The sequence below is a fragment of the Schistocerca cancellata genome, chromosome 1 (genome assembly GCF_023864275.1).
Source record: "Schistocerca cancellata isolate TAMUIC-IGC-003103 chromosome 1, iqSchCanc2.1, whole genome shotgun sequence".
In the NCBI taxonomy this organism is placed as follows: Eukaryota; Metazoa; Arthropoda; class Insecta; order Orthoptera; family Acrididae; genus Schistocerca; species Schistocerca cancellata.
The window spans coordinates 489,350,691-489,373,488 of record NC_064626.1 but is presented as its reverse complement, the minus strand read 5'-3'; the positions used below and the strand labels follow the sequence as shown (position 1 = coordinate 489,373,488).

Here is a 22,798-nt window from a genome sequence, read left to right as displayed (position 1 = left end):
AAGTTATGCAGATAAATGCAGTTCCCCACAGACACCCTATTAGTCCGAAACTGTACAATAATAAATCTGCATCTACATACCTACTCTGCAAGCCAATGTACACTGCGTATGGTACCGCTATTAGCCACCTCCCTTCCTGTTCCACTCACAAATAAAGAGAGGGAAAAATGACCATCTATATGCTTCTGTATGAGCCCTAATGCCTTGTATTTTAGCTTTTTGGTCCTTATTCAAAATGTATATTGCCAGCAGTAGAATAGTTCTGCAGTCATCTTCAAATGATGGTTCTCTAAATTTTCTCAATAGAGTTCCTAAAATTAAAAAAAATAAAAAAATAAAAAATAAATAAAAAAAAAAACAACAACTTCTTTCCAGAGATTCCCATTTCAGTTCACCTCCATAATACCTGCATGTTGTTCAAACCTTCAAGTAACAAATCTAGCAGCCCACCTCTGAATTGCTTCAATGTCTTCCTTTAATCTGACCTGGTATGGATCGCAAACACTTGAGCTGTACTCAAGAATAGGTTGCACGAGTATAAATGCTTTACAGATGAATCACACTTTCCCAAAAGTCTTGCAATAAACTGAAGTCAACCAGTCACATTCCTACCACAACACTTACATGCTCATTCCATTTCATATTGCTTGGCAACATTACACCCAGATATTTAAACAATGTCAGTTTGTCAAGCAGGTCACTGCTAATGCTGTACCCAAACTTTATGGTTTTGTTTTCCCTACTCATATGCATTAACTTACATTTTTTTCTACATTGCCATTCAACACATCCACTAGAAATTTTGTCTAAGTCATCCTGTATCTTTCTATTGTCACTCAATTTCAATACTTTCCTGTACATCACATCATCATCAGAAAACAACTGCAGACTGCTTCCCACTCTGTCCGCCAGATCAATTATGTATGTAGAATATAACAGCAGTTCTATCACACTTCCCTGGGGCACCCCTGACAATACTCTTGTCCCTGATGGCTACTTGCCATTGAGGGCAACATACTGGGTTCTATTACTTACGAAATCTTTGAGCCATTTATATATCTGGGAAAGTATTCCATATGTTCGTATCTGCATTGCAAGTCTGCAATGGGGCAACATGTCAAAAGATTTCCAGTAATCTAGAAATGAAAACTAATTTGGATCTGAAACAATTTATTTTCACTGATAGCAACAATACCATCAAGAGGTTTCCCGACAATTGTTGAAGTTAGAAATATGATTCATTTCCAAGATTTCCTGAATTATTTGCCCAATATTACTGTAAAATAAAGACATGTACTTTGAAGAGTGGAAACTCCAGGTAGGAATATCAACAATGTAGGAAAATAAAGAATGCTTACCATAAAGAATATGTGTTAAGTTGCTGACAGGCACAATTAAAAGATACTTGTATAAAGCTTTCAGTTACAGCCTTCATCAGCAAAAGAGAAACACACACCATTCACATGCACAAGCAACCTTGCTTGTTTGTATGAATTGTGTGTGTTTCTCTTTTGCTGATAAAGGCTGCAGCCAAAAGATTTATGTAAGTGTTTTCTAAATGTGCCTGTCTGCAACTTACTGTGTCTTCTTTATTGTAAGTAACAATCTATCCTTTCCTTCATTGTTAATAGCCATATACTTTGAATAGTTCTAAGAACATCAGATCTGCTACACACGTCATAGGTAACAATTTAATCAAAATGTTAATTAGAAATTCAAGCATAATTTCTAAACATTAATACAGAAAGTGGTACCTAGTCTATGACCTTTTGTAATTTTTTCAGGTAAAGGTGATTTGTTTGGCTGTGATATTTCTATGTACCTGCAGCCTTCGGGCAATGGAAGTGGTGGTGGTGGAGGAGGAGGAGGTGGAGCCTCTAGCACTGATGTGGTTGTGAAATCAAGCTGTGATGTAAAAGCACTCACCTACTGTGATTTAAAGTGTATTAATATGCAAGGCCTAGTAGATGTTTTGAGACTATACCCTGAATATCAGCAAGAATTTGCAAATGATATTCAGCATGACCTGACGTACAACCTCCGTGAAGGCTATGAAGCAGAGGTATGTACCATTTGAGTTAATTTAACCAACTACATTTTTAGTGTTCACATGGTTTTCCTAAAGTGGTGATTATTTTTATGAAATCCAGTAGAAAGAATTTGCATTTAAACGACCACACTGCCAGGTACTAATTGCCAAGTAGTCATGTAGATACAGATAGACAATTGTGAGAGGACACAAGATAAACTAAATATCATGCAGATTTTCCCAAATCATAATTCAAAACTGTAAATAATTTACAAAATACTTAGAAACATTGTAGCCTGTGTTACCAGTGGTCTGTCATGGAGAGAGCCACACAGTTATCACAAGGACTCCAAGACTACTTGCGCAGAAGCAAACTATCAGTCAGACAATTTTGCAAAGATATGGGCCCTCTCAGTAATGATCTAACAGAGAAACTGAAAAAGTAAAGAGGGCTAGGGTGACAGTGGGAGGGAAGAGAGGATGCAAAATCTGACTTAAATAAAGCCATATGGATGCTATGAAATAAATATCTTTCTATCTGTTAAAAATATTTAGTAAACCTTCCTTTTTACATTGTTTAACCTGATAAATGTGGAAATTCTGACAAACGCTATGTATACAGGATATTTGGGGAGGAAACATAAATACTTTAAAAAATGATGGTATAAGTAATTCTGAACAAAAAATATATGAACATAGGTCTGCAAATGCTTCGTTAGGTAGGTATGGGTATTGAAAGGAACTTTAATTCTGCAAAATTGATGAGCACATCATGAACAAATATACAATACAACTGGACCATAACGTGATTTTCTTGCAAACAATGCATGGGTACATGCCATTTTTATGCTATGCAACCTACCACATATTATGGTCATGTGACGTATGTAGTACAATCACCCATTGTTTGTGCAGTTGTGCTGTGTAAGCCGCATTGTGTAGTGTACCGGCGATGGATTGGTTAGCTGTGTAATGTATGGTGTTAACTGTGTTCATACAAGTGCTGCTGACAATGCCACACATCTACACCAATGAGGAATACACAGATATGGTGTATGTTTATGGCTTCTGTGATGGTAGTGCTACTGCTGAAGAGAAAAATACCACAGGCACTTTCCGACTTGATGATTACCTGATCGCAGGGTGTTTACCAAAATGTTTATCACTTTTTGTGCAACAGTCTCTCTTCCAAGTAGGCATTTTTTGTTCAAGCATGGAAATCAACAAACTTTGCAAGAACAGGAAGGAATTATTGCAAGTGCTGAGTGAAGTCCCAGTACGAGCATACAAAGAATGTCCCTGCATATGAATGTCCCATAGACTCATGTATGGGAAACATTACATGTGGAAAACCTGTATCCAAAATCTCCACATTAGTGACAATGCCCAACGACTTCAATTCTGTTACTGGGTGATTGAGAATAGTCATTTGCTCCCATACATACTATTCACTGACGAAGCCTAGTTTTCACGACATGGAATAAACAACACACGCAATAATCATTGATGGTCATGGGAAAATATGTACACTTCAGTGGATAGCAATTTAAAGTTCATTTTGCCATAAATGTTTGGTGCAGCATGATCAGTAACCTTTTGATAGTTCCATTTATTATCAATCAGCAACTGACAGGAGAGAGTTACCTGCATTTTTTGGAAATTCATTTGTGGAACTATTGGAAGACGTTGCTTTAGCCAAACAAGCTGGAATATACTTTCAACATGATGGTGCCCCTCCACATGTTACCTTACGTGTGAGGGACCATCCTAACCACACTTACCCTAATCTCTGGATTGGCCATGGCGGTGCTATTAACTGGCCTCCAGGATCACCTTTAGATTTCTGTTCATGAGGTTGGATGAAATCAGAGGTTCACAAAGTGAAGGTAAATACATGAGATAAACTGCTTCGTTGCATCATGGACACTGCTGAATTGATTAGGAAGCAACCACAGGCAATTGAACAAGAAACACAACATGTTATCACTAGAGCACGATGTTCATGGTAGGATATTCAAACCTGTTCTGTGAACTGTACAACATCTGTACGATAAGTGTTAAAGCCATTTGTAAAAGATGTGATACATCTTTTTCAACTGAATACAAGTAACATGCATGTTGTAAATGCATTATGTACTAAATGCAAAGTAAATAAACAGTATGTAAAAGTGTATAACATATAACTGTACTTCTCTGTAACATTGTTTTCAAGAAAATCACATTACGGGCCAGTTATATTGCAGATATGTTCACATTGTGCTCATCAATTCTGCAGAATTATAGTTCCTTTCAGTACCCATACCTCCATAACGAAGCATTTGTGGACCTATGTTCATATAACATTTTTTGTTCAGAATTACTTATACTGTCACTGTATAAAATATTGACCTTTCCTCTACGAACACCCTGTATATAGGTGGAACAGCAACTAAGAACTTGGACTTGCTTTCGGCAGTAGTACTGTTGATATCCACATTTGTCTATCTGGGTTTAGAATTTCTGTGGTTTCTCTAAATCACTTAAAAAGAAGCCAGGATAGTTCTTTTAAGAATGACACAACTTATTTCTTCCACATTTTTGCCAAATCAAAGTTTGTGTTCCTTCTCTAATAATCTTGTTGTAAGTGTAATGTTAATCTCTGTTCTTCCCTGCCTTTTTAGGTGTATCAAATGGATTTTAGTGAAAAAAGAATATCAAGTAAGAGGCATGTCTTGAAAGTAAGTACGTTTTTGGAGAAAAACTCATAAAACATTTTTTCAAACCAAAAATTATTTTTACAGGAAAGAGCAGTTCTTAAACTAAAACTATTTTTCTATATAGTTGCCACCATTGTTCAGACATTTGCCACAGCAGGAGGTGGCTGCCTTCACTGGTGCCATCTTTCTGTGAAGAAGGCATAAAAAAGTTGATTTCTCACTATGACAACAGAAAAGTGGTGGCAACTACACAGAAAAATGGTTTAAGAAATACTCTTTCTTGGAAAAAAAATTGGTTTGAAAAAAGAAAAATGATTTCATGAGTATTTTTTTCCCAAAACAGTACTTAGTTTCTGGACATGCATCATATATTTATTAGAAAAGTAATTTGTTGTGATAGTGTAAATTTATACTACTGAAATTTTTAATGTCTGTGAAAAAAGACAGTGCTGAACTATACATATTAATTATTCCTTCTCCTTGTATATTCAATTAAAATACATGAATGATCTAGGAACACATAACCACTGCTATTGACGTATTAAAGAAATACTACAAAAGTATTTGGCTTTGACAATGAACCTCTTAAAAACATGTTCATTTTTTGCTGTCTTTAGTTAATAAAACAAGGCAATGCCATTGGATATTTTATCTGTGGAATATTCCAGTTCTGTACAATCTTGAACCTTTAACATTTAACAACTCACTGACAAAGCACCTTGAATGATGAAGTCTAAACACACACTGATTGTATAAATATATCTCACTGTTAGGTTGAGAAATGTTAACTGTGGCTTGGTGCACAATACCTATTTTTAAAAAAAATTGTAATATTCTTTTTACAAAATTACTGTACTTTACAAAGTTATTACTTTTCAGTAATAATATAAAAATGATAGATAATACATATATCCTATAAAGAGGCACTGAAGTCATCATGAGAAACAGTTGGTTAAATGTGTTTAAAAATGGCAGGTTCTGTTTTATGTAGCTAGTGGCATTTTGGAGTGGGATACAGTAAAGGTCACCAAGATTTTTTTAGAAACTCATATTTTCTAATTGAAATATTTCATTAATTAAAACATTATTTTAGTAGAAGTATAAATTTTTGGAAACAAAAAATTCAGGCTACAAGACAGTATCACTGAATTTTCTAAAAGATTTCATTTTATGATTTCAACATTCTCAAATTCAGTAATACTGAATAAATAAAGCTATGTAAATACATAGTTTTCAGAAAAAGATGATGTTCTTCAAATAAGGTATGTCACTCCTAAAACAAACCATCATTAGTGAGGTCAAATTTGCAACTGCAAATGGTTTTCATGAATCAGAAATTCTGAACTTTTCTTTAAAAAAATGTTTTTACACACACTATGTGTATGTTATTATCATCAGCCTCTAAACTACACATTGAATAATGTTGTTCAGAAAAATAAAACAGAAATTGGGAAGAAACTGGGAGGTTTCAAATTTGTTGGAATATGTACTGCATATGGAAAAGAGAGCAGAAAAGAAAAGAAGGACTATTTATGTTAGGAATGGTATTATAGCAGATAAAACTATTCTATCTTGTTGCACTTCACGTTCTTGCACAGATTTAATGTTGTCCAATGGATGCTTCATCCGTTCTTTTTAAATATCTGTCAACAAATGATTGATCCATCCAGTCAGGACTTTATTCATATACATGCAACATTTCAAATGCTGATCCAGCATCAGTGACAAACTCTCCAGCAGTTGTATGGATAAGCATATATATGGAGAATGCATGAAGTTCATCTTGTGCTCAAATATTATTGACTCATCCCCCAAAGATCATTTTGTGTTTTGGAGTACTTGCATATTCTATGTTGAGCCTCAAACAATTTTTTCACAATATGTTGCAGTTTCAATCGTGATCAATTACTTACTCATGAATTTTCCCTTTCTACTTAGTGATGGGGCACAGTGGTAAGGCAAATGACATGTTCAGGACCACAGCATTGCAAATCCCTGTCTGCTCATATAAATTTAGATGTTACATGGTTTCTCAAAACCACATAAGGCCAAAACCATGATCGTTCATTTGCAAAAGACATAAGCGATTTCATTCCCTATCCATCCTAAACTGAGTGTATGCTCTATCTCTAAGGACCTAATTGTTCATGGTTCATTAAACATAAATTGTCCTCCATTTTACATTCTTACATTCTACAAAGGTGGTACTTACATTACTACTATAGGGCACTGCATGATTAAAGAGAGAACTATATAAATGAAGAATGAAAAATATGATTACTTTAATGACATCTGGATGCATTCAGATACTCAATGATATGAACTTCATGAATGTCTCCCATACAGATTTATAAGAAGTCAATAGACTGCCCTTTTTTCTTCCCTAACTTCAAATATAGAACTACTTTTTCGTTTATACAGCAAGAATCAGAAATAAATGGAGTTCCGCCAATGACTCTTCCATCTATAAGTGAGGATGATGAAAATATACCTGAAGAAGGAGAAACTTCGCCATTATCTCCTCCCAATAGATCACCTCTTCATTCAAGCAGCAGTCCAAGACATACAAAATTCAATCCAAGGTAAGAATATTCACAGTAATACCTTGTACTCATCTGAAAAATAAAATAATATTGTGTAATCATTATCATAATGAATTACTTCTTCATTTATGCAGCAGTCCACGGCATGCAAAGTTTAATCAGAGGTAAATTATAAATATATAGAAAATGTGTGTTGTTTAGCTTAGATATAGTGATTAGTATTAGATAAAGCACATTATGTCTGTTCACATCATTTCATCAGTCTATTATGAATATGAAGTTTTAATTTTTTTTATAGAGGAAATACATGTGGTATGTTGCTAGTGCATGTTAGATCAGTTACTAATTTGCAGCATGCAATAGCATAGATAAGAATTGATTTCAGGAATTTATATGCACACTTTAAAGTTTCAAGTACAGACTCTGACTTAAATGGGTAAACAAAGCTTCAGCCACCTAAGGAAATGCAACTATTTCAATTTCTGAAAACAAATTTCACAAGCAGAGGCACAAAGCACCATGAAAATGTAGTTTTCTATGTGGGAAAGGAAGAAATAAAGCATAGTGGGATGAGGTATTGTGGAGGAGAGAAGAATTATGGTATAGAAGTTACATCCCAGCTAAACCCAAAGAATTTAGAGGAATTACACCCCCCCCTCCCACCCCCCACAAACACACATGTGTATGTCATCTTATGTACTTCAAATGGAGAAAGGGCTGTAGCTCACTCAAAAACAAATGACTTTTTATGTTACATTGAAAACAGTCAATTTTTGACAATTTTCTTTATCTATCTGATTTTGACTTTTTATGTTGTTACATATGTCTATTACACACCACTCATGAGTTAGCTACATTAGACTGGTTGCCTTTCCACATTCTTTTGCAAATGAAATAGAGATGTTACAACAATGTAGCTGTAATGATGCTGCAGTTCTCCTCAAAGAGAAGTTATCACGTTTCTCAACACTGCTGAGTACCTGTCAACAGTATGTTGCAGCAACTGTTCATTGTTGAGTGCATGAAGTGACCCTTGCTTTGATGGGTGTAAATAAAAACAAATTATATTTCTTACCATTATCATCACATAATGTTGGCCTCCTGACTGATTGCTGTTTCATTCCCTCCTTCAAGTGTCACTGGACAGACATTTTGGAGGGAAATAAAGTCAGCTTGCCACTCCCCTGGTTGGTGTCAGGCTTTAATAAGGGCTACTACTACTTCTTCAAACTTTCTCTGTTATCATTGTGAGACTAAATAGACCCAATAAGAACCCTCCACTGTACTGACAATTAGACATGGGAGTGTGGGGATGGGGGTGGCATGTATCTTCTATGATTCATTAGACATGCTGACTGCTTGGCTGTAGAGACAAACGTGGCAAATGAAAATGTGTCCTTAAAACAACAAAACTCAAAACATAAAGTCAGGATGTTTATCAAAATAATGGGAATTATTTTGAAACAAAGCATTTTGTATTATAGAAAGACTCATTATTTGTACAACGTGATTAACATTTATTTCACAGAAAAAGAGGTTATGTGCTGTGTTATGTATAAATCTGAGAAACTGAACGAACTAAGGTGAAAAAACCATAACACTCCACTGAAATTTTAGCAAGGGCATTGCATGTTGTTAGTACAGCATTCTGAAGAATAAGGAACACAAAGTCCTAATGAATTTTTCCACATGCAACTTGTCTCAAGACAATATTGGAGAAAGTGATAAAAGCTTTCCTCCACCCGACAGTTACTTTCTAAACATGAGCCTATTGGAGATGACTGTATTTGTCTTGCTCTGATCTTGGAATTGACTTATCCATCCAGTTATACCCAGATCTACAATGTAATGTGAACTGCAAACATAGTGCAACTAGGCATTTCTCATATTAACAAATCATGCTGTAAGTGATAAAAGAACAGACTGATTAGTGAAACCCCTGACCTTCCCATTTGAAGTCCAACTGCTACTTGGCAATGGAACAAAAGTAATGACATACAAAAATCAATTCTCACTAAGCAGAACTGCCCAACATTGATGAGAGTAATGTACCATACAGTGTCCGTGTTTTGGATTTTTGAACTTCCAAGAGGGTGCTAAGTAAAGCAGGTGGTAGATGTTGGTTCATTGGTAGCATCCTGAAAAAATGCAATCATTCTGCAAAGGAAATTGGCTACAAATACTTGTGTAACCCATTCACAAATATTGTTAAAGTGTGAGAGACCCCTACCACCTACCAAAATTGGACTGAAAGGGGATATTGAATGTATAGAAAAAAAGGGTACCATTAATAATTACAAATTTTTTGACTCAGAGGCAAGCATCACAGAAATGGTGAAAACCCTGAACTGGCAGACATTTTATAGACAAACACCAACTATCTCACTAAAGCCAAATTTTAAAGTTTCAAGAACTAGTATGAATGGAGGAATCTTGAAGGAATCTAGAAATACAGCTTCATACATACAAAACAAGACTAAAATAACTACAGCACATATGTGGTTGTTATTATGGTTTCCAGTCCAGACTTGTCTGACGCAGCTCTCCATGCTACTCTATCCTGTGCAAGCCTCTTCATCTCTGAATGACTACTGCAACCTACATCCTTCTGAATCTGCTTAGTGTATTATCTTTTGGTCTCCCTTGACCGATTTTTACCTTCCATGATTCCCTCCAATAATAAATTGGTCATCCCTTAATGCCTCAGAACATGTCGTGCCAACTGATGCCTTCTTCTCAACAAGCTGTGCCACAAATTCCTCTTCTCCTCCTCATTAGTAATGTGCTCTACCCATCAAATCTTCAGCATTCTTTTGTAGGACCACATTTTGAAAGTTCTACTCTCTTCTTGTCTGACCAAATTTACCATTCTTGTCTAAACTATTTATCATCCACATTTCACTTCCATACATGGCTACACTCCATATAAATACTTCCAGAAAAGACTCCCTTACTCTTAATCTGTACTCGATGTTAACAAATTTCTCTTCTTCAGAAATGCTTTCCTTGCCATTGCCAGTCTATATTTTATATCCTCTCTATTTTGACCATCATCAGTTATTTTGCTCCCAAATATCAAAACTCATCTACTACTTCAAGTATGTCATTTCCTAATTTAATTCCCTCAGCATCACCTGATTTAATTTGACTACATTCCATTATCTTCATTTCGTTTTGTTGATGTTCATCTCATATCCTCCTTTCAAGACACTTTCCATTTCGTTCAGCTACTCTTCAAGTCTTTTGCTGTCTCTGACAGAATTACAATGCCATCAGTAAACCTCCAAGTTTTTATGTCTTCTCCATGGATTTTAATTCCTACTCCAAATTTTTCTTTTGTTTCCATTATTGCTTGCTCAATACACGGATTGAATAACATCCTCCGGGAGATCGGCTACTATCAGTGTTGTCATTCATCTGTAAAGAATTTGTCTTAGTATTTTGCAACTGTGACTTATTAAACTGAGAATTCGGTAACTTTCGCACCTATCAACACCTGTTTTCTTTGTGACTGCAATTACTCTATTCTTTTTGAAATCTGAGAGTATTTTGCCTGCCTCATAAATCTTTCTCATCAGATGGAAGAGTTCTGTCATGGCTGGCTCTCCCAAGGCTATCAGTAGTTCTAATGGAATGTTGTTTGCTCCTGGGGCCTTATTTGGATTTAGGTCTTCCGGTGCTCTATCATATTCTTCACACAGTATCGTGTCTCTGGTTTCATCTTCATCTATGTCCTCTTCCATTTCCATAATATTGCCCTCAAGTACATCACCCTTGTATAGACCCACTATATACTCCTTCCACCTTTGTGCTTTCCCTTGTTTGCTTAGGACTGGCTTTCAATCTGAGCTCTTTATATTCATACAGGTGCTTCTCTTTTCTCCAAAGTCTCTTTAATGAACCTGTAGGTAGTATCTTTCACACCCCTGCTGATACATTTTTCTACACCCTCGCATTTTTCCTCTAGCCATCCCTGATTAGCCATTTTGCACATCCTGTCAATCTCATTTTTAAAACTTTTGTATTCCTTTTCACTTGCTTCATTTAGTGTATTTTTATATTTTTTCCTTTCATCAATTAAATTCAATACCTCTTCTGATACCCAAGGATTTCTCCTAACCCTCATCTTTTTACCTACTTGATCCTCTGCTGCCTTCAATGTTTCATTTCTCAAAGCTACTCATTCTTCTGCTATTGTTTTTGTTTCCTCTGTTCTTGTCAATCATTCCCTAATTCCCTCTCTGAAACTCTCTACAACCTCTGGTTCTTTCAGTCTATCCAGGTCCCATCTCCTCAAAATTACTAAATTTTTGCAGTTTCATCAGTTTTAATCTACACTTCATAACAAATAAATTGTGGTCAGAGTCCTCATCTGCTCCTGGAAAGGTCTTACAATTTAAAACTTAGTTCCTAAATCTCTGTCTTACCATTATATAATCTATCTGAAACCCTCCAGTGTTTCCAAGCCTCTTCCATGTGTACAACCTTCTTTCATGATTCTTATACCAAGTGCTAGCTACAATTAAGTTATGTTCTGTGCAAAATTCTACCAGGCAGCTTCTTCTCCTTCTTTTCCTACTATCAAATTCCAGTTCCTAATGACTATTGATTTTCATCTCCCTTAACTATCTGATAATTTCTTTTATTACATCATACATTTCTTCAATCTCTTCATCATCTGCAGAGCTAGTTTGCATGAATACTTGTACTACTACGGTAAGTTTAGGCTTCAAGTCTGTCTTGGATGCCATGATACATTCACTATGCTGTTTGTAGGAGCTTTTCTGTGTGCCTTTAATAAATTATTGAGCCTATTCCTGCATTATGCTTATTTTATTTTGTATTTATAACCCTGTATTTACCTGACCAGACGTCTTGTTCCTCCTCTCTCAAAACTTCACTAATTTCCACTATATCTAACTTTAACCAATCTATTTCCCTTTTTAAATTTTCTAACATATCTGCCCGATTAAGGGATCTGACATTCCATGCTCCAATCCGTAAAACATAGTTTTGTTTCTCCTGATAATGACATCCCCCTGAGTGGTTCCCACCTGGAGATCTGAATGGGGGACTATTTCCTCTGGACACCATCATCAATTAACCATACGGTTAAGCTGATTGCCCTTTGGAAAAATTATGGCTGTAGTTTCCCCTTGCTTTCAGCCATTCACAGAACCAGCACAGCAAAGCTGTTTTGGTCGATGTTACATGGCCACATCATCAGTCATTTAGGTTGTTACCCTGCAACTACTGAAGAGGCTGCTGCCCTTCTTCAGGAACCACATGTTTGTCTGGCCTCTCAACAGATATCCCTCTGTCATGGCTGCACCTACAGTACGGCTATCCGTATCGTTGAACTTTAAGTAGTAAATTCTACATGTGTACCACACATGAATGTAAAGGAAAGAAACAGTGGGAAGTGCCCTATGCCATGCCTTTTCAGAGTTTTGCAGAGTGAAGGTGTATATATAGATACAGGTTGCACTGAGAACCAAAGCAAATACAAGACAAGTGACACCAGGGTTTAAACTTTTTTCAGTAGTCAGAGTGCAATTTAAAGTTAATTAACTGAATGTTCATGTTGACTTTGGATCTCCAAACTTCTGGTCTGCACTAAGGACATGTTGTTGAATGCAACATTGACATTATATAATAACTTGCTATGTGATATCCATCGCCCTATCTCCACAAACCACAACAAAACAGGAGTTTCTGATTGCCTATTTCTCTCTTTTAAATGGTGCAAAGGGATAAAGTGTGTGAACCCCAGTTCTATGGTGTTCTGTTGATCATGTTTACATCTACATCTGTACTCTGCAAATGACTATGAATTACATGGCAGAGAGTATTTTCCCATTCTACCACACACTGTTAATCTCCAAAATGCATCAATTACTGAGACTCATCCGGACACTACAGTCAACCTAGTGCATCCTGTGACTCAAATGTTGTAACTGTATCCTGTGACTCAAATGTTGTAACCAGAGAAGGATGCAGTTGGCAAGGAGGACAGTAACTCAGATCACATTGATTACTCTGTTCATGTATGATTTAATAAATACATACTAGATCTTATTATCCTTTCTTTTCTTTTCATTTATTTCTTGAACTGCATTGAGGAAATGAAGTAAAACTTTTGCTGTTTGACGTATTATGATTTGTACTTGATGATTATTAATACAACAATCCTCTTAACTTGCACAGATTGTGCTGATCTACTGCACATTATTTGTAGCTATCAACAGCCAGTAAACTTGAGATTGATTTTTTACAGTACATAACAAACATACACTTCTTTGAGTCTCATAGTTTCATTAAATGACTCTGTATATTTATTTCTACTAAAAGAAAACTGAATTAGGAAGAGCAAATGATATGTGTAATATGTGCAATATTTTCCTTTAGTGGTATTAGTGGTATAATGACTAATAGGCAGGCATGCTATTGTTCAGCCATTGTATTTATATTTAGCAGCATCTGAACTAAAATAATATTCTGCTTTGGCTCCCACTAACTTATGGGGTAGTCATGACATTACCACCTTTGAAACTTCCTGGCAGATTAAAACTGTGTGCTGGACTGAGACTCAAACGCAGGAGCTGCAGAGTGAAAATCCTGTTCTGGAAACATCCCCCAGGCTGTGGTTAAGCCATGTCCCCACAATATCCTTTCTTCCAGAAGTGCTAGTTCTGCAATGTTCGCAGAAGAGCTTCTGTGAAGTTTGGAAGGTACGAGACAAGGTACTGGCAGAATTGAAGCTGTGAGGATGGGTCATGAGTTGTGCTTGAGTAGCTCAGTTGGAAGAGCATTTTCCCAAGTTCAAGACTCGGTCCAGCACATAGTTTTAATCTGCTAGAAAGTTTCATATCAGTGCATACTCCACTGCAAAGTGAAAATCTCATTCTGGATTACCACCTTTGTTTTCAGCAGCAGATGTACAAACATGGCACTACGTCATATCTTTTGCCTAGATCTTCTTTTTCACAAAATTTCTTTTCTCATGTTTCTTATCTTTTAGGGAAAAATTTTTTACTTTTCAAAATACTTGTACACTCTTTGAAGTGTTGGAATGCCACTTATCCTTTTTTTTTACACGCTTTAAGGCTTTTGGAAGCTAAAGTGTTCATTTCAAAAGTTTCTTCATTTAATGGTATTTACATCTATCCACGAGATTAGTTCCCATTGTTTATATGAACTGCTATCCAATTTTTCATTATCACATATCCTCTTAATTGTGATACTGGTAGCTGTAGACATAGATAATACAAAACACACTTGTATGCTTTGCAGCCTGGATGTGATTTATTCTTGCATGGCATTTCTTACTACAGTGCAACTGCACTGTAAAACAACTGCACACTGCACTTATTTGCTATTATAGTAACTTTCATGAATCTGCACAGAAGTAAGCTTCCTTCTAAGTCACTATTACATTTGTAATAAAGTATGAACCTTTTTTAAAACTCTATCTTAAACCACAATTCTGTAAGTTAGATGTAATTTAGAACATGCAGTTACATACATTAGTAGTTATTTACATTTATTGGTTCCCAATAATACAGTAAAAATGTGAACAATCTGTGGTTATTGGCAGGCCTACAAGTCAACAGTCTTCAGTTGCAGAATAGCACATTGTTTTTTTATACCCTGTGGAAGTGCATGTAAAGTAAAGTGAGAAATTCAAGCTAATATATTCATTTAGAGTTCAATCACTTTTTGCACTTGCATGAGCTGATACAAAAGCCTCACTAAAATGAAAAATAATGTTCTGTATATCTGAAATTCAATGTAAGCGTGTTATGACATACAAATGAAATCACTGAGTTGACATACAGATGAAATCACTGAGTTGTTCAAAAGTTGAGTAATGTATTGCATTTATTTATGTATTCAATGTCTTCTTAGTTCTTTTTCCTTGGTTGAAACATAAAAAGTCATTATCATTTATCCCACAAATAGGTCACTTACAAGTGTTGTGTAACAGGGTTCCAACTGTCACCAAAACGTTGATAATCCTAGTAATGTTATGCACTGAAGTGCCAAAAGCATGTGTATAGGCTTATGTATTCAAATACTGAGATATGTAAACAGGCAGAATATGATGCTGCAGATGGAAATGCCTATAAAACACAACAAGTGTCTGGCACAGTTGTTGGATCAGTTACTGCTGCTACAATGACATGTTATAAAGATTTAGTGAGTTTGAACGTGACGTTATAGTTGGCACATGAGTGATGGGACATGACATCTCCAAGGTAGTGATGAAGTGGGGATTTTCCTGTATGACCATTTCACTAGTGTACATTGAATATCAGGAATCCACATTGGTGCACCCAGAAAAATATCCTTCAAAAACAGGACCAACAAAGGCTGCAGAGAATCATTCACCACGACAGAAGTACAACCCTTCTGCAGGTTGCTCCAGATTTCAATGCCGGGCCATCAACAAGTGTGAGTGTGCAAACCATTCAACGAAAAATCATTAAATATGGGCTTTTGGAGCTGAAGGCCCACTCATGAACCTTTGATGACTGCATAACACAAAGCTTTACACTTCACCTGGGCCTGTAAACACTGATATTGGACTATTGGTGACTGGAGAGATGTTTTCTGGTCAGTCGAGTCTTGTTTCAAATTTATTGAGCAGATGGAGGTGTACAGGTATGAAGACAACCTCATGAATCCATGGACCTTGCATGTCAGTTGGGAGCTGTTCAGGATGCTGGAGGCTCTTTAATGGTGTGGGGTGTGTACAGTTGGAGTGATGTGGGACCCCTGATATGTCTAGATACAACTCTCAGAGGTGACACATACATAAGCATCCTGTCTCATCACCTGCATCCATTCATGTCCATTGTGCATTCTGACAGACTTGGACAATTCCAGCAAGACAATGTGACACCCCACACATCCAGAATTGCTACAGATTGGCTCCCCACTCTCCTGCGCTTAAACACTTCCACTGGCCACAGAACTCCCCAGACATGAACATTATTGAACATATATGGGCTGCCTTGCAACGTGCTGTTCAGAAGACATCTTCACCCTCTCATACTCCTACGGATTTATGGACAGCCCTGCAAGATTCATGGTGTAAATTCCCTCCAGTGCTACTTCAGACATTAATCGAGTCCATGGCGTCTCATGTTGTGTCTCTTCCGCATGCTAGCAGGGGCCCTACACGATATTAGGCAGGTGTACCAGTTTATTCAGCTCTTCAGTCTAAAAGTTATGTTCTTTTGTTACTATGAATTTTTTTGAGTTCAGTGTTGCAAGCCAGTTCCATTGTATCACCGTAGTTTTTATATCTTTCTGTTCCTTTTTGAGGTACATATGACTTTTGTGTAATATAGTAGGCAAATTTCATTGATGACATTTCATTTAAGGAAAACAGAAAAGGCTCAAAGACATATTTATGCTAGAGAGAAAACCATAAGCAATTATTAAATTTGTTGAGCATTTTTTAGAATTCATAAATTTCTTCAAGATCAAAATAATACAGACGCATTTCAATAAGGAACTTCTGACTTTTGTTTTGAGGGAGTTTCAAAACACATGCACAGTCAGTGGCCTATAGTGTTGTTGTGTTTGGCTATCATTGTATTTCAGTTTATGGGAATCCTATTAAAATGGTGGCAAGATGCAGCATCCAGAGTAATTAAAATATTGCACTGATTGGTTAAAGCATTTTAACTACAGGTCCAACAACCTTTCTATACAAACTTTCCTTTACTTGAAATTATAGTTTGTTCCACAACATAAATATAAATTTTTCATATTCTGTTCCATTCAAAGGGCCCCCATATAATTGTTTTGACAATTTGAAACTGTCCTAGCAGTCTAGCCTCAAATTAGAATATTACGAAACTCTGCTTCCAACATGAACAGGCAAAAATATTGCCCACAAAGTTCTTTTTCTCAACACTACAAAATAATACTGATATCTCTTCCTCCATCAGTATCTGTTTTTCTTGTTACCAGTATTCAAGCTCAAGGCATCAGTTATCTTGCATCTGTTTTGTAACTGATTCATTCACTCATTCACACACCGCATTCTGCAAATGCCATCATGAAGACGTCTCTTTAGGAATGTGGAATGAGTCAAGTTATACATTAATAGACAGAAGCAGCTAAAGTGAATTACTTCTGTAATGTATATTAGTGAAAAATTATTAGTAATTCTAATATAAGCATATTGATAAGTAAGGAAATTTTTTTTAAATTACTTTGTATATGTTTATGTCTGTTACAAGAAAAATCCATTCACTTTTGAAAAAGCTACTGCTCCTCCTCCTCTAATATTCAACTGCTGTTTTTAGTCATTAGGTCAAATGAAGAATTTACGTAACTTTATGCAGAACGCTATCAGCTGTTTACATACTGGAAAATCCGAAACCTATTTAATATAAACATTAGAGTTATGTGGAATTTAAGCCCTGATTACAACTTTTCTGATAATTATAGAATTAGTGACTACTTTGTTTTTTAATATCTGTGTATTTTCAACTTTCTGCATGACTCTATCAGTAACCTGTTATTGAATTTTCTACCAGAATTGAAACTCCATTCTGAACCATAGACTGGTTATCAATTTATCACAATATTCTTACTGCAGACTTCTGTAGAATTGTCTGGTTAATTCCGATAATGAATGAGACTCTAACCTGCTAACTAGTCATATGACTTCCTTTGAGCTGTCAGCAATTACTTTTCTTCTTAAAGGGTCAGGTGTCGTCCACCCCCACAAGTTTCAGTAATACCAGGTCTGTGATGTCCTTAGATGTTCTGAGCTGCATGTGCACCACACTGAAGGAATCAGCATGTCTTCGTAGGCTAAAAGGGTGGGGTAACACACTGAACCTCCTTCATGCTAGGGATTGGGTCTTGCAATTGTTCCCCATGAATAAGGAATTCCCAGTAAGTGCAAGTCATAAGTTTGAATTGATTACATCCCTGCCCTGTGTACACACCACCTGTCATTACTACAGAAGGAACGATTTAGTGAAGTCTTCGGACTGGTACACAGCATCGATTCTGTCATTGCTGATGCTACTGGAAAGATGACCAAATTTGATCATTTAGAGGAAGCAAGAACGCCTACCGTAGTTACTCGAATCTAAGCCACACTCGAATCTAAGCCACACCTGAAAAATGAGATTCGAAATGAAGGGAAAAAAATCCTGTATCTAAGCTGCACCTGAAATTTGAGACTCGAAATTCAAGGGGAGAGAAAAGTTTTGAGATCGCACCTCCAAATCGAAACAAAGTTGGTCCATTGTAACATGAGACACCATTTAGGTCGAATGGATGAAGATGCAGCTACAGCAGTTTGGTTCGAGTCGTAAGCTTAGCAGTTAAGCCTTACCAGGTAGCCACTGCTATGCGTCGGGCGCTCTGTCCGTATTTACACAGGTACCCTTCCTTTTTCACATGCTTCGTCTGGTTTGAATCGATTGCTTATTTTGCTTTGAACTGATAAGTGCCGTTCTCTTTGTTATAGGTGTTTACGTCACTCTAAGCTGAAAATGCACTGTGTCATGCATTGTTTGTCGCATTCTGATAATGAGTGTTTACGACCTGTCGCCGCTCGCGGCATGGCTTGCTTTTGTGCGCGCTACCGCGGCTTACAATAAAAAAAAAGAGAGAGGAATTGTCTCATTAGCGAAACAATGGCAAGAGACTGCTATTTGTTGTTACTTACACTGCTGCTTTCTCTAATAATGATCAACAAGAACCAAATAGACTGCACATGATAGAAGATGTTCGGAACGAGAGTTTAGCGAAAAATTTTCTCCGTTTGAAAATCTTTTCAGACACCTTTTTAGTGCATTACATTCTGTACAGAAATTAGAGTCTTCTTAGATTTAAAGATATAGTCAGTTGCCGTGCTTCATTTCTGGCTGTATCACTATTCAGCATAAGAATGATACGAATATAAACATGACATGATATGTTTATTCTTCCGCGTATGCTGTTGTCTCACTCTAGTTTCGTAATTTATCAGGCAGACAGGATTTAAATGAGATAGCAGCAAACACAAAAGAACACATGGCATATGATTCACGCTTCATAAAAGTTCCTGTTAGCAACCATCTCTGGTCACAGGTGGGAAAAAATTCAGAACGTAGAGTTGGCCACATTGACATACATCCCAAACAGTCTTGCCAGACAGATTTTTCATAGTAGATTTTTAGTGATAACTTCAAATGCAGAGTGTGTTGTTGTTGTCTTCAGTCTGTAGACTGGTTTGATGCAGCTATCCACGCTTTTCTATCCAGTTCATTGCAGAGTAGCAACACTTATAAAATAAGAATGAAAATAACTTAGAAATTAAACGCTGAAATTTAAAACATAATCTTATTAGATTTGTAATACATCTCATACGAAATGTTTAAAATATTGGTCAGGATTCTGAATCACTGTCACTCGATTCTCCGTTGCTCATTTCTTCATACAGAGCATCGTGTTCTCCATACCATCAAGTGCATTGGATATCGAACATTTTTTAAATGCCTGTTGCACAGTCTGATATGGAACACACTTCCATGCATCATACATCCATTGGCACACTTGCGACAAACTTGCGTGTTTTACACGTCCTGTTGGTGTCAGTTGTCTGTCGCTTTTTGAAGGCCAGTCTGTGTACAAGCGTTTGAGCCTGTCCTTTAATGGTTTATTCAAAAGATGTAAGTGGTTGCAGAACTGACGTCATCCTGCCTGGAATTACTGCGGCGTCCATTTTGCTTTCCTCTAATTTTCGTTTTACTGCAGGTGTTGTATGGCCTTCATACGCATCTAATACCAACAGACTGCGTAACACATGCCTAATCTATTCCAGCACAATGTCCGAAAACTACCCAGTTTCATTTGCTCGTACAATTGCAGTTTTTGGGAACACTTCCGATTTCGGGAAAGTCTTTCACTTGAAAACTATGAATAAGGGTAATTTATGTCCATCTGCTGTGCAAGCAAGCATGGTCGACAACCGCTGTTTTTCACTCTCTGATGTAAGAACACTTATATCTGTCTTTCCTTTGGCGTCAAGCATTTAATTTGACAGCAAGTCAAAACACACGGGATTTTGGTCAGCATTTCCTATCTGACCAAGAAGGTCTTGCTTTTCTGTGCACTGCCTAATTATGAAGCGCAGAAATTCCACAAGTTTTCCTTCATAATTTTTCGGCAGATTCTGTGCAACTGAAGTTCGCCTCCGAAGTGAGAAACCCCAGTGCTTCTTAAACGGATCAATCCAGCGGCGAGTAGCCTTAAAATTTTCGATGTTTTGCTCTCTAGCAATTTCATGTGCCTTAATTTTTAAAATTTCGGCGTTCACAGGCAGGAATTTCTGGTGCTGTTCCTTAACAAATTCATTTAAAATCACTTCTACTGCATGATACCGGCCACACTTTGGCCCACTAAATGCTTTCCTGCTACTGAACATTCAAATAATTTGTCCCTCTGGTCGTCATCGCCTGACGTTGCTCTCATCAAACCTGTTCATAGACCTGCAGCACGATTAGAACTTTGTTCCGCAAAAGAAATAACTCCCCTCTTGAATTTGGACTATAATGAAAGCACTTCATTATGATTCACAAACACCAACAAGCACTTCACAAAATTCCACGAAGCAACAGGTGCCGCTACATGAATTCTTCTTAATGAGCCCCAGCGTATCAACTCGTGCAACAATCCTAAAGCCGTGTGTATTGTTGGTATTTTTGTATCAAGAAAATTATTTTTCTTGCTACGAATATTTGAAAGGCAGCTACATTCGAAGCTGAACAATACGCAGTTTCTATTTACTTCATTGGATAATATATGAAATGCAGTGGTTGAAACTCGGGGCGGAGAAAAAAGCTCGTCTTCTACCTTTTCTTTTTTTTAATTTATTTACTGACGCAGAGGTTTTGGCGCTACTATTTGTCTTTTTGCCTGCAAAGCATGCCTGTATAGAGCTACATATATTCTACGGCAAAAGTTAGTTGTGGCGCGACCTACCAAAACTTTTCAGAACTTCCGCTTACTTTGCACTCAGATTCTAAGCCGCTTTGGATTACAAAAACCGGAAAAAAGTGCGGCTTAGATTCGATTAACTACAGTAGTTATCAATTCATCACAACATTCTTACTGCACCCTCCTGTAGAAAAAATACCTTCCTTGCTTTACCTTATCTTCCTTAGCTACAATGCCCCAGTAGATTAATCTTAGGACAATACTAAGTGAAAGTTTGAAAAGTGTGCAAGCAATCCTACCTCCAGGTCAATACAGCGAGAGAAATTTTTTTGTGCAGAATAGGAAGAACTGTGTTTGTTGGTTAATTTATCCATGCCCTGATGTCATCTTACTCCATTATCCATTTGGATGCTTAAGAAATTCACATATGGATTCTCCAGTGTATGCCATTGATCTCTGCTAGTACCTGAAGTCATTTTCACTTGTTTAGAATTTCACAGTATTAATCTTTATAATATAAAGTACTATCAACAATGTAGGAAAAGACAGATTGCTACTTACCATACAGTAGGCACATCAGGTTGCAAACAAGCACAATTAAAAGACATTTGTATATAGCTTTTGGCCACAGCTTTCTTCAGTAAAAGAGCGGTGCACATCATTCACACAAACAACCAAGTACACACAAGACCACCATCTCCAGCATCTCGGGGCTGGAATGCAACATCACATGGGATGCAAGTTCCAATATGGAGGGAGTAGGGAAGGGGAAGAGAGACAAATAGTTTGATGGAGTGTGCAGGGACTGAAATGTCAACAGGCTCAGTGTCAGGAGGTTTTGGAGTAGGGAGGTGGGGAAAAAGTAGCAAAAAAGGAGAGGAGTGGGGAAAGGCGTGCAGATGCATTGGAAGAGGGTTGCAAATAAATGGGGTGGGAGATGAAAATAGGAATAGAGGTGAGCAGAAACTGTTGGGTGGAGGGTGTGCGGACAGTATGTTACCATAGGTCAAGGCTGGGATTATTACAGGAGCAGAGGATGTGTTGCAAGGATAACTCCCATCTGTGCAGTTCAGAAAAGCTGGTGGTAGAGGGAAGGATCTAGATAGCTCGGGTAGTGAATCAACCATTGAAATCAAGTGTGTTGTGTTCAGCTGCATGTTTGTAGCCAAGAACAAAGCAAATCTCACTGGGGCACAACATGCAACTGAGCACAACAAAATTGATCTCAGTGGCTGCTTCACTACCCAAGCCATCTGCATCGTTCCCTCCACTGCCAGCTTTTCTGAACTTCCAAGATGGGAGTTATCCTTACAACACATTCTCTGCTAACTTAATAATCCCAGCCTTGCCCTATGGTAACATACTGTCTGCACACCCTCCATCCAACAGTTTGCACACTCTCCTATCCTCATTCTTGTCTCCTACACTGTTTATTTGCAGCCTTCTGCCAATGCATCTGCCCATCCTTCCCCACTCCTCTCCTTTTTTGGTCCTTTTTTTCCCCACCTCATTGCCCCAGAATCTCCTGACACTGCATCTGTTGACATTCTATCCTCTGCACACTCTGCCAGATA

General features: G+C 37.1%; 1 protein-coding gene across 1 annotated transcript in view; it reads left to right on the top strand.

Moving 5' to 3' along the window:
* LOC126177811 (potassium voltage-gated channel subfamily H member 8) overlaps positions 1-22,798 on the top strand; it is a 475,984-nt gene that overhangs the window by 431,829 nt on the left and 21,357 nt on the right. Inside the window, exons 11-13 of the mRNA XM_049924483.1 lie at positions 1,785-2,062; positions 7,147-7,307; positions 18,260-18,277. Of these exons, the coding sequence (XP_049780440.1) occupies positions 1,785-2,062; positions 7,147-7,307; positions 18,260-18,277 (457 nt within the window). The remainder of the gene's footprint in view (positions 1-1,784; positions 2,063-7,146; positions 7,308-18,259; positions 18,278-22,798) is intronic.